The sequence below is a fragment of the Cupressus sempervirens genome, chromosome 9, assembly GCF_028749045.1.
Source record: "Cupressus sempervirens isolate cs-2001-9-10 chromosome 9, ASM2874904v1, whole genome shotgun sequence".
Classification (NCBI taxonomy): Eukaryota; Viridiplantae; Streptophyta; class Pinopsida; order Cupressales; family Cupressaceae; genus Cupressus; species Cupressus sempervirens.
This window is the reverse complement of record NC_143126.1, coordinates 301,171,928-301,189,605: the sequence shown is the minus strand read 5'-3', so window position 1 is coordinate 301,189,605 and position 17,678 is coordinate 301,171,928. Positions and strand designations below refer to the sequence as shown.

Genomic DNA, 17,678 nt, shown 5'->3' with positions numbered 1-17,678 from the left:
GGATATTATCTCCCAATTTTTCTCATAAATAGTTTTCAGAAAATAACAGATATATTATACAATATAACCCAACAACATTAACCAGCAAATGAACCAGTATGCTCAATAAAAAACCTCAGTATTAACACTTAAAATTTGCTATTGTATTATAAACCAGCAATACAATAACATGCATAAAGTCCAATCTTACAAACAGCAATAATAGTCAGATTGGAAACATATAAAAGTACCCTGTAACCTCAGCATTAACTGTGTCTTGAATCCACTGGAGTGATGAACTGGGGCTATGTCCAATCCACCAGAGATGGCCTGAAGATTTGCGTCCTCAGGTCTGAAATGGAAGATGTAAACTCTCCCCATGTTTCTCGAAGAGGAACTGTTAACTCTCCAAACAAAACAATAAACCAAGCATAACCAAAATGAGTCTCCCCTCCTTTAATACATCAAGCCACGACTCTTCAGTTTTCACTTCTCCATATTTTGTCATCTTCTTTTGTCACCTTTTAACCCCCTTTTATAATATTAAATTGATCCATTTTATGCATTTGCTTTAAACTCTTGTAAGCTAAATTAAATATTATATGAATTTAACTTCAGAGTCCCTAATGTCCAAAAAGGGAACTTTACAGCACTAGGGAAACTTATGTGCAGTCAGCCTCTGTGATGTTGATTTTGATGCTACTTTACACCTCTGCCCTCATTGGCAAGCACTTGCAATCACCAGACCTTAAACTCTTACCCCAAATTACATGTCTTATGCCTCTACTCGATGTCTATCACAATGCTGTATCTTTGAGATAGGTCACACTATTTGGGATGCCCTTAGTTACCCTGGTTACCATTACAGTTTCAACCCAAATGGGCAAATTTATGAATGGATGGTCCATTGTTTCAGTTTCTGTTGTGCTTATGGGACATCCCCAAACTGGCAAATATCTTTTTTCTGGAAAATTTATGTTGAGATTCTTGGTGACTGTAAATGTAATTTTGCCATATTATTGTTCATAACACAGTCGAAACCGTCAGAGGCATGTTAAAACATAAAATGTAAGTATTCTAACAGATTTATTAAACATGTTTACAGGTGGGAAAGACGAAGGTTTTCCTTAGAGCTGGACAAATGGCTGAATTGGATGCTCGAAGAGCTGAGGTTTTAGGACATGCAGCGAGAGTTATCCAGCGCCAAATCCGGACATACATTGCTCGAAAAGAATTTCTTGGCTTGCGCAAGGCTGCTATAAATGTGCAGACTCTATGGAGAGGTATACCACCGCATATTTTTCCATATAACTCAAGAATTTATAAATTGAAATTGGGAGAATGATAACTGCCTTTTATTCTCGTATTACCTGATAGTAAACAATTAATTATTTTGTTTCAGCTTTTTGGTTATTGAAAATTACCAATTATTTATTTCTACATATTGTTTCAGGCAAATTAGCATGCAAACTTTATGAGCAGATGAGGAGAGAAGCTGCAGCAGTTAAAATACAAAAAAATATGCGTGGATATCATGCCAGGAAAGCATACACTCAGTTGCGGTTCTCAGCAATTGTTGTTCAAGCAGGATTACGTGCAATGGCTGCTCGCAATGACTTTCGCTTTAGGAGGCAAACAAAAGCTGCAATTATTATTCAGGTATTATCTTTTATTTTAGGATAGATTTGCTTTCTAAAATTTTGTACTTGATCTGCTTGCTTGCCTGAAGGAAGATGCGTGCAAGCTCCTAGAGAGGCATCAATTAATGCAATTATATTATAGCTGGTGTTAAAGAATGTGAACCTAATTCAAATCACAAATTGATTTTTTTTTGGGTGGGGTTGCAGGCTCAATGGCGCAAATATAGAGCTAATTCTTATTACAAGAGTCTGAAAAAGGCAGCAGTTGTTTCCCAATGTGCTTGGAGATCACGGGTTGCAAGGAGGGAGCTTAGAAAACTAAAGATGGTAAGCACCATATTTATGTTGCATTATAGCAGGGCATTTGAAATTATGCTTAATAGTGAGTTATTGGTAAATTCGTTCAGTACCAGGCTTGATGTAAATTGTAATATGTAGTGGATACCACCTTAAATAAAATTTTGCTGGTTGACAGGTCTCTTTCCAACTTTTATTGTTTATCCATCTAATATCAGGAATTGTTTGTTAGGATCTTACCTATCTTTCTCCAAAAAAATTCATTTCCTTCCATCTTTCATTCAATTTTAAATATATATTTCATATGATTTTAGTCTGTCATATTTTTATTTTTCAAACTGAAGATTTACTCAAACCTATTTTTACTGTCGTGTAGGCTGCCAGGGAGACTGGGGCATTGAAAGAAGCCAAAGACAAGTTGGAGAAACGTGTTGAGGAACTTTCATGGCGTTTGCAATTGGAAAAACGTTTAAGGGTACATCTTTCTATTTTGATTTTTCATGTATGAATATCTTAAATCATGGTGAAAAAGCTCTGTTCTCCAGGGATGTGACTCTGTTATAGACACCCATCCGAGCTGTTGCGAGGATGGGGATGCATTCTATCCTCCAGTGTCCACTTTTTTGATGAAATTGGGCTGTCATCTAAAACAGGGGACATCTAGGGGTTGCCACCTTTATTTTTACTAAAATTGAGGATGTCCTAGTGTCTTGCAGATGTCAGGGTGTTCCCCCATGCCTGCACCTTTTAAAGAGCAATTTAAAGCTGTGACAAGTTTTCATTGAGCTTGTCAGGACTGAGATCAAGTGATCAAGCCTTCATAGGTGGAGTAGAGAGGAAAGTGAGTAATTCTATTTGATTTTAAGATTAGCCTAAGTTAAGCGAGGAGTCCAATTGATCTTTCAGGTTTACCCTACGTTACTGGTTTAGGTCTGGGTTTTCCAGTTTATAGGGGTTTGGTACACAGATAAGGAATTCTTTTGTCATATACCCATTTTAAGATAAAATTTTAATAATAATTAGATAATACAATGTTATTAAATAAATAGTAAAGTTATATTAAAACTAATACTAAAATATAAAACAAGGAAACAATAATTATCTAATCTATATTATTAATAAAATAATATTTAGTATGATATTTTAAATAATTAAAAAATAATAAAATTTTAATGAGTAAAGAAAGAAATAAAATAAAATACAAGAGATAATATTGTAGAAAGTATGTTAACTTTCTAAATAGAATTTAATAATAAATAAAATAAACACAAATAAGTAAGTAAATAAATAAAATAGTTACACTGCCCTGGGAGACGGGGGGACGGGGGGACGGGAGGACAAGTTTCCGAGACGGGGGGACAGAGGGGCCTTGATTTGGGGACGGCAGGGGGACGGCGGGGGATGGGGGGGTGGCGGAAGGAGTAGGGGTGTATATACTATACATATGGTATAGCATATACCATATCAACTGGAATATCATGATTCATGATCAAATGACAAACAAACAATGAACATTAAACATTGAACATCAGAAAATAATAAATATTAGTCTAAACTCTATATATCAGCCTTCAAATCAATAGTATGAGTATCTAGATTCTACTATCTAATAGTAATCAATGATCATATGAGTCATGACATAAAGATGATTACAATAAGTATCATGTGCCATGAATCATGATATCAAAATAAGTATATAATGCAAACAAAAACTACAAGTCTCCTAGAGTCCAAATCAAAATGTCAAATCAATGGAGACTCCTTGGCGTCCCCCCACAATGAAGGAGATTTCTTGGCGTCCCCCCTCAATGAAGGAGACTCCTTGGCGTCCCCCCGCACCCCCACACTCGGAGACCTCTAGCCGTTTCGAAGACGTCTCCCCCGTCTCGGAGACCTCTAGCCGTCTCGGAGACGTCTCGCTGTCTCCGGCGGCGGTGGCGCTCTAAGTGGCGCCGCCCGAAACGCCGAGACGCCGTCCCCCCGTCCCGGGGATGTCCCCGTCTCCGAAACAGCCCAATTTTGGGGGGGGGACGCGTCCCCGTGTTACACTGATAAATAATATAACATAGAATAATATAAATCAACTAAATCTAATGAAAAGTCAAGAGATGTTTAACAAATAGACATGACTCCTTAAAATTAAGATATAAAAGGGAGGAGAGTTTATTTTAGAGAGGGACAAAAAAGGAAGAGAAGAGGAGAGGAGTTCAAAAAGGGAAAATGGAAGAGGAAAGTAATATGAAAAAAATAATTGACTTTCAGAAAAGGTATCAATGATATTGAAAGGATGCGAACCTTTTGAAAGGCTCATAATTATGAATAGTTGTGACTCTTCAAAAATATTTTGATTATAAAGTATTGAGACTTTTCCAAAGGATTTTAGTGATGAAGTGTTGTGACTTTTCGAAAGGGTTATAACTATGAAGTGTTGTGACTTTTCAAAAGATTTGTATTATGAAAGGTTGTGACTCTTGGAAAAGAAGAAATGAAAAAGTATACTTTTACCTTTCCTTATAATTAGAAAATGAAGAGTTTTGGAAAGTAAATATAGAGTTGAGATAATCTAGAAGGAATAATTCATTGAATGGCTGACTAAGGATAGAGCCACATGCTGACTAAGGATAGAGCCACATAGACTAAGAAAAGGAGGTAAGAAAGGTACGTTTATAGATTATATTTATTTAATTATGTTTATGAATTTATTTATATTTATGAATATAAGTTAATTAATTATTTAGTACATATATTTGTTACAAAATGATTAAAAACCCATAGTGCCAGTATAAGGACATTGCTCGCCTATATAAATGGCTTCGTGCCAAGATAGAGTTAGGAGTCGTCTTTATATAAATGGCTACAATGGGGATTGATGGAATCTTATAGTGTCAATGCAAGAAGTGAGATCCTTGTATAAATGGCTATCGTGCCAGTGCGAGAGATGAGTAACCTTGTATAAATGGCTAGATGAGAATGAGAAAATGGCCAGAACTATGGCAAGAATTATATATATATATACACACATTGTTAGTATTTAAACCTAACATTTATTTTGAAGGTATTAGTATTTCAAGTCAACCCTAATAGTGGACATTATAGTGGTATCAGAGTAGGATCTTGCTATCCTGTAGGGTTAAAGGATTCAAACATATTCATGATAGAAACCTAATAATTTGGACTAAACGAAATATATATTTCAACTCAATTAAAGAAATTATCTAATTGCTTGAGGACATGCAATTTGAGGAAAAGGGCGGATTGTCATATTGCCATTTTAAGATAGAATTTTAATAATAATTAGGTAATACAATGTTATTAAATAAATAATAAAGTTATATTAAAACTAATACTAAAATATAAAACAAGGAAACAATAATTATTTAATCTATATTACAAATAAAATAATATTTAGCATGATATATTAAATAATTAAAAATAATAATAAAAATTTAGTGAGTAAAGAAAGAAAGAAAATCAAATACAAGAGACAATATTATAGAAAGTATGTTAACTTTCTAAATAGAATTTAATAATAAATAAAATAAACATAAATAAAATAAACATAAATAAGTAAGTAAATAAATAATATAACATAGAATAATATAAATCAACTAAATCTAATGAAAAGTCAAGAGATGTTTAACAAATAGACATGACTCCTTAAAATTAAGATATAAAAGGGAGGAGAGTTTATTTTAGAGAGGGAGAAAAAAGGAAGAGAAGAGAGGAGTTGAAAAAGGGAAAATGGAAGAGGAAAGTAATATGAAAAAAATAAGTGACTTTCGGAAAAGGTATCGATGATATTGAAAGGATGCGAACCTTTTGAAAGACTCATAATTATGAATAGTTGTGACTTTTCAAAAATATTTTGATTATAAAGTATTGGGACTTTTCCAAAGGATTTTAGTTACGAAGTGTTGTAACTTTTCAAAAGGGTTATAACTATGAAGTGTTGTGACTTTTCAAAGAAATTTGTATTATGAAAGTTTGTGACTCTTGGAAAAGAAGAAATGAAAAAGTATATTTTTTCCTTTCCTTATAATTAGAAAATGAAGAGTTTTGGAAAGTAAATATAGAGTTGAGATAATCTAGAAGGAATAATTCATTGAATGGCCGACTAAGGATAGAACCACATAGACCAAGAAAAGAAGGTAAGAAAGGTACGTTTATAGATTATATTTATTTAATTATGTTTATGAATTTATTTATATTTATGAATATAAGTTAATTAATTATTTAGTACATATATTTGTTACAAAATGATTAAAAACCCATAGTTCCAGTATAAGGACATTGCTCGTCTATATAAATGGCTTCGTGCTAGTATAGAGTTAGGAGTCGTCTTTATACAAATGGCTAAGATGGGGATTGATGGAATCTTATGGTGCCAGTGCAAGAAGTGAGATCCTCATATAAATGGCTATCGTGCTAGTGCGGGAGATGAGTAACCTTGTATAAATGGCTAGATGAGAATGAGAAAATGGCCAGAACTATGGCAAGAATAATATATCTATAATTGTTAGTTCTTAAACCTAACATTTATTTTGAAGGTATTTGTATTTCAAATCAATCCTAATAGTGGGGACATTACATTTTTCCTAAGGTAGGGTACATTAGTTGCAGAGCCTATTTGAAAGTTACTCCATAAATGACCCCACCCTTCGAAAAATGAACAAGGAGAGAACTGTATCCTCTTGGAATGGGTATGTCCATACCTTGAATATATAAATTTTATAAGTATACACATAATTGACGTAGATATAAAATAAAGCTCATAAATATATAGTTAAGTTTAAATGTAAGAATTGTACTGAAATATCTAGAATTATATTATTAATTGTGTTTATATGCTAGATGGTGTTATTCAAAGTTAAAACGTAACCATAAGAAACAACATGTTGGGATAAAGTTGGATGAACAAAATTTAGCTATTTTCTCCGCATAGAGTCAGCAATAGATAATTATTTAATTCAGAGTGTATGGCTGCTGCACTTTTATTACTTTCCTATCACTGCAACCATTGGTGGGAGGTAGAATGATTAATATTCTTGGCGGGACTTCTAGTTTGAGGATGTCTTCTTTGGCCACAACCATGCTGTCTGCCATAAATCTTTAGCGCGTGTAGAGAACATTTTTAGGCTAGAGCTCCCAACGTACTCCTTCCCAGTCAAAATCAAGGTCTAGAAATGATAAATATTTTTAAAACCCTCTTTCTTGTGTGGGTTTGTTTTGGGTACTATTGGATCCGCTCGGCTCTTCATGGGTGTGCAAAGTTCATCCGGGATGAATCCACCATTATTTGCATGCACTTTGGTTGAATTCCCTGTTGAATTGTTCCTGAAGATAGACCAGGAACGAACCGAACCTGGATCTCGGCATGATAGGAGGTGAACAGGTAACATTGGATTTATATAACAGGAGCAAACTGAACCTGGATCTGGGCATGGTAGAAGGTGAATAGGTAACATTGGATTTAGCATCTGTGAATTGATAGTGCTCACTTGCTGGAGCTGGTCATGTGATTGCAGTTTATTTGCAAATGAATTGAGAGGACTCATTCTGATTCTCTAAGACAAATTCTAGTTCAAAAGTTGTCCACAGACAAAATTATGAATCTTTTTTAAAGAACACGGCAAATCGGTTGCATGTTTGATTTCTTTACTGGTAGAGTGTGAAGAATTCTTCAGTGACATTCAAATAGATTGGGTATAATTGCTAGTGCTATAAAAAAAATCAACTCAGTGGAATTTGGATAAAAACAAAAAAGAATGGTACGTTTTCAGAAAATGAGCTCTGTTGTAGTCAACGTAAGTTTTTGATACGTGTTAGTTTTTTCTACTGAGAATACATGCTTTTGTGTGACTAAGGTAATTTCTGCGAAGTATCTTTTGAATGAGGTGATTTGCTGCCTCAAGTGAGGACAAAAACAGTACATTGTCTTTTAGTTGGAAAAGGGGCATTAAAACAATACATGTTATTGTCTTAAAGGATTCTTTAGAATGAAATAGTAAATGCCTGTAGAAATTATTTCATTATTGATGAATGAAATCACAGCATCTCAAGTTAATAAAATTATTTTTTGTTAATCTTATTAAGTTTCAAGATAAAAGAAATCTGGAGTACAGTTGTCAACCTCAAATTATCCCCCTCGCAAAATGTCTCTTTTATAGTCTTGAAGATAAAAATATCTTGTATTGGCATTTTCAGCTTTTTTTTTTAGGATTTTTTTACTTGCATTCTGCAAAAGTTCAAAATTATTCATATTTTGTTGGTGAAATTTATTCTTTGCAAAAGAAGAAAAAAATGTCACCTTTTACTTTTTTTTGTCTTTTTTTAACAGAAGCCCATGTAAAGAACTCTTTTAGGTTATACTTATGCTGAGAGACCCAATTATTTGTTGTAGCCAGGGATGTAATGGTATGCATTTGTTCACTGAACACATTGTTCTATTTTTGGGAGATATGATACGAATCAGTTGGATGAAAATTATTGAGGGTCTTCAAGACATGATTTAGCAAGAGATAAATTCAGATAAACCTGATTTTTTTTTACCTGAGAGATATTGGATAATCAATTTACTATCCCCATAAACAGAATAATTCTTGAGTTTTTTTGAAAGCAAGATGATCATCAAAATTGCAGCCTGTAAATTGTGCAACATTGTTGGAGGTCTGCTCCAAGTTTACAACTGAAGATATGTTGTGCCAAGGTCCAGATTATAGCACATCTTTAGCAGCTGCAATACCGGGATCAATTTTTTTAGGCCCCCTCAAAACAGAGTACAATAATTGAAGTGAATTTCCAAAGAGGGTAGGATAGGCGAAGAGTTGTGTAAAATCCATAAGGTTCCAATTTTTTAGAATGTGAAGTTCTGCTATCATTCTGAATAAAATTTCAATAAATTGCTTTGCATTTAAAAAGTACGAGGGGTGTTTTTCACAAGCTTTGAAACGTCTAAACTAGATATGAGGTCTAAGCCTTTATTGGTGAGATTTTCTGGGTTGAGATTCTTTTTCTGCTTGACTAACCGATGACCCACCACAATCACTGCAAAAAGATCTTTCACAAAAGTTGGATGAAGACCTTGCTGCCCAAGCTTCAACTCTAAACAATATCCCAAGAGTTGTCATTTGACCCTTGGGATAACATCATTCAGGAAATTAAAAAATTTCCTATACCAAGCTGTCACCATGGATGAGTATAAAGGTCATCTTTGGCTCAGCGGAAGACAATGTAATTGGCCTTTTACTGTTCTAAGTTCTACAAAACTTTGAAAACAAATTCTTGCTCGCAAATATGGTGATGATCATCAATGTATGTGCCTGCTCAATTGTACCCTCCATAAAATCTCTCTTTTATAGGACATATAGCATGAAAATTTAGGCATTCAGTTTTTATAAAATTATCCCCCTCATAAAATGTCTCTTTGATAGTCTTGAAGATAAAATATCTTGTCTATATAGGACTTGAAAACATGAAAAATTAGGCGTTCAGTTTTTATGAAAATATCTTGTATTGACATTTTCAGCTTTTTTATAGGATTTTTTTACTTGCATTCTGCAAAAGTTAAAAGTTATTCATATTTTGTTGGTGAAATGTATCCTTTGCAAAAGAAGAAAAATTTATCACCTTTTAAATTTTTTTTTCTTCTTTCAACAGAAGCCCATATAAAGAACTCTTTTAGGTTTTAATTATGTTGAGAGACTCAATTATTTGTTGCAGCCAGGGATGTAATAGCATGCATTTGTTCACTGAACACATTGTTCAATTTTTGGGAGATATGATACGAATCAGTTGGATAAAAATTATGGACGGTCTTCAAGAGATGAAGTCAGACAAACCTGATAATTTTTTTATCTGAGAGACATTGGATAATCAATTTACTATCCCCATAAACAGAATAATTCTTGTGTTTTCTTTGAAAGCAAGAAGACAATCAAGATTGCAGTCCATAAATTGTTCAATATAGTTGTAGGTCCACTCCAAGTTTTGTGCCGAGGTCCAGATTATAGCACATCTCTAGCAGCTGCAATACTGGGATCAAATTTTAGGCCTCCACAAAACAGAGTACAACAATTGAAGTGAATTTCCAAAGAGGGCAGGCTAGGCAAAGAGTTATGTGTAAAATCCATAAGGTTCCATTTTTTTAGAATGTGAAGTTCTGCTTTTTTGTGCTTCTTTTTTTGCAATGAGTTTTGGTATTTTTCACAAGATGCTGAATCTTGTAGGTTTGTGTGTTCTTAGGAGTAGCAGTGTCTTCAGCAAGGTTGCACGGGTATGAGGGTACTTGGGTACGGGTACGGGTATGGGTACGATTATTTTTTAAAATAGGGGGCAAGGTTGGGCATTTCCATTCTTTTTTAAAATACAATTGAATATTTATAGAAAATCTGAAACTATGAGTCATGACAATGGTTTTTCAAAACAAGAACATTGATAAAGTTTGCAAATGTAATGTATTGTTTTCAGTTTCAGATTTGCAATATGTTTGAACAAATGAGATGTGATAAATGTCTAGATGCATAACAGACAAGACAGACTTTAAACATGAACAAGATCATAAATCATATAACAATGACATATTGTAAATAAATTTTTTTTGTCTTGAACAGTGATAAAGTTTACCGATAATCAGTATTGTATCAAAGTTTCAAACTGATTATGTATTGGATTAAGCTTGATAAACAACAAGCTGATATACAAAAAAACCAAAATAAAACAGAAATTTTAATAAAGGTCCTTAGCTATGATGCTCTCCACTGAGTACCTGGTACTTGTGGTACATGGGTACACATCCCAGGGGTGTGATAGGGTACCCATGCAACCTAGGTCTTCAGACATCCTTTTAGTCCTACCATTCTGAATAAAAATTCAATAAAGTGCTTCGCATTCAAAAGGTACAAGGGGTGGGTTTCACAACCTTTGAAATGTCGAAACTAGATATGAGGTCTAAACCTCTATTGGAGAGATTTTCTGGGGTGAGAATCGTTTTCTGCTTGACTAACTGATGAAACATTTAATTCAGAAAGGATTCTTTGATGAAACTTTTGTGAAAGAGCTTCACATTTAATGTGTTCGTGTTTGGGAGAGGACCAGTAGTTGACACGGTGTCACATGGCACACAGGTTGAAGGCCTGAAGCTAACTCTAAGTGGGCTTATGTGGGATCCATTCTATGTCCCGAAGGGTGGATATGTGGAGAAGCTGCAGATGGTGATTGTTGGTTTTGTCTGATTTTGGTGACTATTAGTCAGAAACAGTTGGAAAATTAGCAGACATGTATAGGAAACTGAAGCACCGTGATATCTTTGAGCTTGAGTTATATGTAGATGCAAAAAAAGAAACCTTTTAATTCCCACATAATGTGGAAGATCAAACTTCACTGCATTTGCTTAAAAGTGAATTGATTCCTCTTGGAGAGGCTGCTGGAGTTGCTGCTGAAGTCATACGAGAGTGTGCTTAATCAATGGGGATGTTTCTTAACACAGAGAGTCTCTGCAAGTGGGCTGTGTATAGCTGGTTGCATAATGTAGATCAACCGGGTTCCGTATGTTTTTGAGTGGTCTCTGAGGGATGCAATTCTTCTGCATGTAAGAGAAGCCATGAGTCTTTGTTGTTATTCCTTTGTGCTTTCATTGTTGTGTATCTGTTTCACTGAGGTCATAATTGAATCTATTTCAGATTAACATTATCCTAGACATCTGTGGTTTCTCTCTTTCAAATTTAGAGAAATTTCTAGAGTTATATTCTTTGTATGGGCTCATGTTTATATTTTGTTATTTTTATTGTTGTGTATCTGGTTTACTGATGTCATAATTGAATCTATTTCAGATTATCCTAGACATCTGTGGTTTCTCTTTTTCAAATTTAGAGAAATCTCCAGAGTTATATTCTTTGTATGGGCTCATGTTTATATTTTGTTATTTTTATTAGATATGTTTAAAATAATCCACCTTTTTAAAACTTCAGCCCCTTTAAGTTTGGTTTAATTAGGTTTAGATATTATATATATAATTTTAAAAGAAAACTCAAATATTCTTTTTATTCTTTTGATATTATAATTATGGTAAGCTGTTCTCCTGCTATTACTCTGTTGTGTTCAATATCTGGAAAACTGCTGTTGCACTGAAACTGAGAAACAGCAGTCAAACCACATGGTTGGTGCAAATGAATAAATGGGTAGTTATACAGGGTTAAGGAATATAACACAATTGCTCACTTTGTAGATGAGGGAAGACCTCGGAACTTCACATAAGGGTAAAACATGTGGCATCCAAGGGACACCTCTTGGGAGCTTCCTAAAATTATTCCAGGCTTCTTTAATTAGGAAAGCCTCCTGGGTGTCCGAGTATTATGAGGTTTCTCTCCACATACTTCATAGTCTGGCTCTTCAAAACAATCAATAAAATGATTTTTTTTCAGTTTTTTGATATGACCATAAGAGCCACTTTATACAAATTAGCTTTTGTGTAAATATATGTTTCACATGAATATTAGAAAATAATAATTTATTGATCTGTAATATGAATTATTTGAAGTATATTGATCTCTTGATGCTTTATGTATGTGTTGGTGAAGTATCCCAACCTGTTTGGCAAGGTGTATTGAGTTTTATTTATGATGCTATCTGAAATTATCTTATGCAGACTGATTTGGAAGAATCAAAGGCACAAGATATTGCAAAATTGCAAGCCTCTTTACAGGCATTGCAAGCTCAAGTAGAAGAAGCTAATGCCATGCTGGTAAAGGAACGGGAGGCAGCAAGGAAGGCTATAGAAGAGGCGCCACCTGTGATTAAGGAAACGCCTGTGCTTGTTGAGGATACTGCCAGGGTTGACCTACTAACACAGGAGAATGAGGAACTGAAGGTTGGTTTTTTGCAGACTTTCATAGCAGAATAACCAGTTCTCATTCAGTATACTGGAAGGAGTTACGGTTTTCTTTACAAATCATTAATTTCTTGTTAAATTGATGTGAAATTGATTTTAACATTTGGCACCATACAGGCTTTACTAAAATCACAAGAGAATAGAGCAGATGAAGTTGAGAGGAAGTATTCAGAAACCCAAAAAGTGAGTGAGGAAAGGCTCAAGAGGGCTGAGGAAGCAGAGTCAAAAATAGACCAACTTCAGGAGAATCTGCAAAGGTAGTCAACATAAAATCATTTACGGGCTTTAAGAGCAATGTTATTGAATTATTACTCATCTTTTATTTCACGTGCAATAACTGGCTACTGGGTTAAATATTTCTTCTAATGATTTAGGCTTGAAGAAAAGAGTTCTAACTTAGAATCTGAGAATCAAGTTCTTCGGCAGCAGGCACTAGTAATGTCACCAACAAGAGCTCCCTCAGGGCGGTACAAGACTCCTATTATTCTGGTAATTAAGGCTATCTATTTGAAATGTACAAAGTGGCATGGTCAAATATTTGTTTAAATGAATGATAGTTACATTTTGTCATAATCTCAAGTGCTGTTGCCTGTTTTTTTCTATTTTACAGAGGACTCCAGAAAATGGCCATTTGCTGAATGGTGAAGTTAAGCCTGCAGGAGTAAGTACCTCCAGTGAATCGAATCATATCTTTTATGTTTAAGATTTGTTATCTCCTCCTGATTTTTAGTAAGCAATATTATTTTTGTAATGTTTTAAGTTTTTAACCAATAGACCTTTCTGGCAGAATTTACAAACTCCTGTGTCTGCCTTGAAAGAACTCACTGATGGAGAGCAGAGGCCACAGAAGACTCTCACTGACAGGCAGCAAGTATATGATTCTGAACCTGCTGAAGCATTATCAATCTCTTCAATTTGTATTTCTAATTATATCACTTTTTTGGTTAGACACATAATATTATAAAGCTCCGGTGATTTTTCTATTCCCTTATACTACATGTATTTGTTTTTAGGAAAATCAAGATGCATTGATCAAGTGTATCTCAGAAGATATTGGTTTTAGTAATGGAAAACCTGTAGCTGCTTGTATTATCTATAAGTCACTTCTGCAATGGCGTTCATTTGAAGTTGAAAGAACAAGTATTTTTGACCGTATTATTCAAACGATTGGTTCAGCAATTGAGGTAATATTGATTCTACATTTCTCCAGTTACGAGTAGATTATGTGAGCATGCACATCTCTGATGAGTTATCAATGAAATCTTATTGAAGCATGCACATCTCTTATGAATTTATGTGAGCATGCACATCTCTTATGAGATTATGTGAGCATGCACAGCTTTTCTTGAAATCTTATTGAATTTCTTTATGAGTGCACTTCCAATTTTTTTAAATGCTGACATAATTTCATTTGTATTGTGAAGGCTCAGGAGAGCAATGATGTTTTGGCTTATTGGTTATCAAATGCATCAACTTTACTTTTGTTCCTACAACGTACACTAAAAGCAAGTGGTGCAGCTGGCATGACTCCCCAACGTCGCAGATCATCTTCATCTGGTTTATTTGGAAGAATGGCTAGTGTAAGATTTCTTTTTGTTTAATTGTCATATCACTGAACTACTATGGCTGAGATTTAGTTACGATTAACACATTTCATGTTTTAACAGGGGTTTCGAACAAGTCCATCAAGCACAGGTCTCTCATTGGGTAATGGTGTGACAATTGGTGGTTTAGATGCTTCGCGGCAAGTAGAAGCAAAATATCCAGCTTTGCTTTTTAAGCAACAACTTACGGCCTATGTAGAAAAAATATATGGAATGATCCGTGATATTCTGAAGAAGGAAATTTCAAAGAAGCTTGTATTATGCATTCAGGTTTGTTGACATAACTTAATTGGAATTCTTCCAATGTTGACTGAAAATAATTAATGACAATTACTTTGAACTTCTTGTTATTTTAATAAGTTAACCTCCTGATGTCTTTAGAGTACAAGAAATGGGATACCATCAGATTATATTAATGACTTATTTTATTATGCATTGGATGGACTCTCAGGGATCCCAACAACTGGTAGAATATGGAGGTTATTTGGAATTTTGGAGGTGGACTATTGTTTATGGAAAAAATATTACTCAGATACAAATTTCACTGCCTTCTGTTTTGTATACAGGCACCAAGAACATCTAGAGCAAGTTTGATTAAAGGGTCTTCTAGGTCTCATGCCAATGCAGCAGCACAACAAGTATTGATTGGCCATTGGCAAAGCGTTGTGAAGTGTCTGAGCGACTTTAAGGAAACATTATGTGCCAAATATGTGAGTGGATTTGAAGCCTTGATTTATGGGCAATTGAAGGATTGCATGTTTTAAAACTTCAAATTAATGTTAATTTTCTCAAGTAGTTCTACACATTTCCATACTCAAAGAGCCGGTGACCTCCTTTTTGTAGGTGCCTTCCTTTTTGATACGTAAGGTATTCACACAGATATTTTCATTTATCAATGTCCAACTTTTCAACAGGTAAATTTGCACAGATTTATTTTTAGTTTTGTATCTTCAGTTGCTTATTACTCTCGTTTTATCTCAATTTTACTTTAACTGTTGAGTATTGCACTACAATGTTCAATATATATATTTTGATTGCATACAGCCTTCTCCTGCGACGTGAGTGTTGCTCATTTAGTAATGGGGAATATGTAAAGGCAGGGCTAGCTGAGTTAGAGCATTGGTGCTACGAAGCAACGGAAGAGGTTGATCAGATGGCTTTCCAGTTCAATAATTTAGTAATTGCTGTTTACATTTACAAATCAGGACTAGTGTCGGCACCGTGCTCCATTTCTTACCATGTTTCTAATTGGAACTGTATATTATGCAGTATGTAGGTTCAGCCTGGGATGAACTCAAACATATCAGGCAAGCAGTTGGGTTCCTGGTAAGAACTGTTTGAGATGAGAAATGTGCTGAGTGTGCTATTTTGATAAGGAGTTATAATCCTTTTTACAACTCCTGTGCAAAATATTAAAATGCTTTAATGAAACTTATGCAGGTCATTCATCAAAAGCCAAAGAAATCATTGGATGAAATTACTCATGATCTATGCCCAGTAAGACACATTTCGCTTTTTCAGGAGGGTTGTTAATTTATTGACTGGTTACTGAATTTTAATTGTTATTGTTATTCTGATTCTTTTCAGGTTTTGAGCATACAACAACTCTATAGAATCAGCACTATGTATTGGGATGATAAATATGGAACACACAGTGTGTCAGCTGATGTAAGTTCAATTATTTAAAATTCCTATTTTTAAATATCTTTTTCTGGAATACTATGGACTTTTAGGTTATTTGATGCAAGATTATAGATTTTAAGTTGTGATTCTTAAATGTTGTTTTTTGCAGGTTATTTCCAACATGAGAGTATTGATGACAGAAGATTCCAACAATGCTATGAGTAATTCTTTCTTGTTGGATGATGACTCAAGGTAAAGGTCAAGCCTTCACGACTATGCATTACTGAACTTTTCATTGATTTAAGAAGTTGACATTTTATTCAATTATATGCTCAAATCTCCTGTAATTTGTAACAATTGAGATGAATATAGGACAGGACATATTAACTTGATATTTTAAATTTGCCTAAACAACCGAATTTTTGTTTGTTTTGGTACAGCATACCTTTCTCAGTGGATGATATATCGAAGTCTTTGAACCAGATGGATTTGTCAGACATTGAACCTCCTGCTCTTATTCGTGAGAATTCAGGCTTCAGTTTTTTGCTGCCACGAGCTGAGCAACATTAATTGGAGGCGAGCGCTGATTCATTACCACCCTAAAAATTGGCACCAAATATTTGTGAATAGAAGCATGCCTACTGGTTGTATTTGTATTTTGATTTTTCCGAAGCTCAAAAGTGCCAGAGTCTATCCAAAAGAGTTTGCTGCAAGAGCCCATTTGTTTTTTTCTGAGAAAATATAATTCTTTTGCCCTAGATTTTTTTATTTGGATTTTCATTTTAGATTTTCTGATTAAGGAATTATTTGCTTTGTTTTGAGGGGCAGATTTTAGGAGGTTCTGTATTCCTAATCACAGAATCATTTTTTTCTGGCCTGTATTTACGTCCCAAGAAATAGTATTCCTTGTTCATATAGAGTCCCACAAGTTTGGCAAGCTTGAAGCAAAATTATTGCTTCCGCTCAAGCGCAGCTTGTATTTTAATGTATCCTACAGTGTATTAGTCTATGGTATGAATTCTTTATTGATTTTGAGGCTATAGTGAATCTAAGGGTTTCTGAATAGATAGGATTTGAGTCCCAAAATTGTATTCAGTGTAGGTTTTTATGTGCAAATCATTGAAACCTTCCGTTGAAATATTGTAATTTTTCTTTACTTCTAGTAAAGAATATGAAAGAAGGCGCTGGTGCTTTCTATATTGTACATAATGAAGAATGAACCCAGTAATTTGTGCAGTGTATCTGGGAATGTGTTTCAATTACTTGACTATATTGAAGGTAGAGTAATGTGATTGAGATTTTTTAGGGCTATTGGTAATGGGACTACGAATCTGCTCAATTCATTTGCATATGACAATGGACATGTTTTCTAAGCATTTCTCTTTAGATGTGTGCATGCTATGTTTTTGTACACCTCTGATGATAATGACCCTAATTTATGAATGTGGATTTGTTTGTTATTGGGTTCTTTTGCCATTTCTTTTTCAGTTCCAACCTACATTAAAAAGAGGACGTTTAATACTGAGGGGAATCATATAAAATATGGTTAATCTGGACTTTGCAAATTGATGGAGGTCATTGGTGGTCCACGATTCTACCTAGAGATTGTCACCAGCTACCTCGTTTTCACCATATACTCTAAAAATGAAG

General features: G+C 34.3%; 1 protein-coding gene across 2 annotated transcripts in view; it reads left to right on the top strand.

Moving 5' to 3' along the window:
• LOC149538596 (myosin-9-like) overlaps window positions 1-17,333 on the top strand; it is a 46,417-nt gene extending 29,084 nt beyond the window's left edge. For both annotated transcript variants that reach the window (XM_089799904.1, XM_089799903.1), the window contains 20 exons: window positions 1,085-1,262; window positions 1,433-1,638; window positions 1,827-1,946; window positions 2,293-2,391; window positions 12,559-12,780; window positions 12,919-13,058; window positions 13,176-13,290; window positions 13,412-13,462; window positions 13,589-13,672; window positions 13,815-13,985; window positions 14,226-14,381; window positions 14,469-14,675; window positions 14,972-15,115; window positions 15,249-15,319; window positions 15,450-15,549; window positions 15,675-15,731; window positions 15,846-15,902; window positions 15,993-16,073; window positions 16,198-16,280; window positions 16,469-17,333. In XM_089799904.1, the coding sequence (XP_089656030.1) occupies window positions 1,085-1,262; window positions 1,433-1,638; window positions 1,827-1,946; window positions 2,293-2,391; window positions 12,559-12,780; window positions 12,919-13,058; window positions 13,176-13,290; window positions 13,412-13,462; window positions 13,589-13,672; window positions 13,815-13,985; window positions 14,226-14,381; window positions 14,469-14,675; window positions 14,972-15,115; window positions 15,249-15,319; window positions 15,450-15,549; window positions 15,675-15,731; window positions 15,846-15,902; window positions 15,993-16,073; window positions 16,198-16,280; window positions 16,469-16,598 (2,472 nt within the window). In that variant the 3' untranslated portion in view covers window positions 16,599-17,333. The remainder of the gene's footprint in view (window positions 1-1,084; window positions 1,263-1,432; window positions 1,639-1,826; window positions 1,947-2,292; window positions 2,392-12,558; window positions 12,781-12,918; window positions 13,059-13,175; window positions 13,291-13,411; window positions 13,463-13,588; window positions 13,673-13,814; window positions 13,986-14,225; window positions 14,382-14,468; window positions 14,676-14,971; window positions 15,116-15,248; window positions 15,320-15,449; window positions 15,550-15,674; window positions 15,732-15,845; window positions 15,903-15,992; window positions 16,074-16,197; window positions 16,281-16,468) is intronic.
• Window positions 17,334-17,678: the final 345 nt, after the last annotated feature.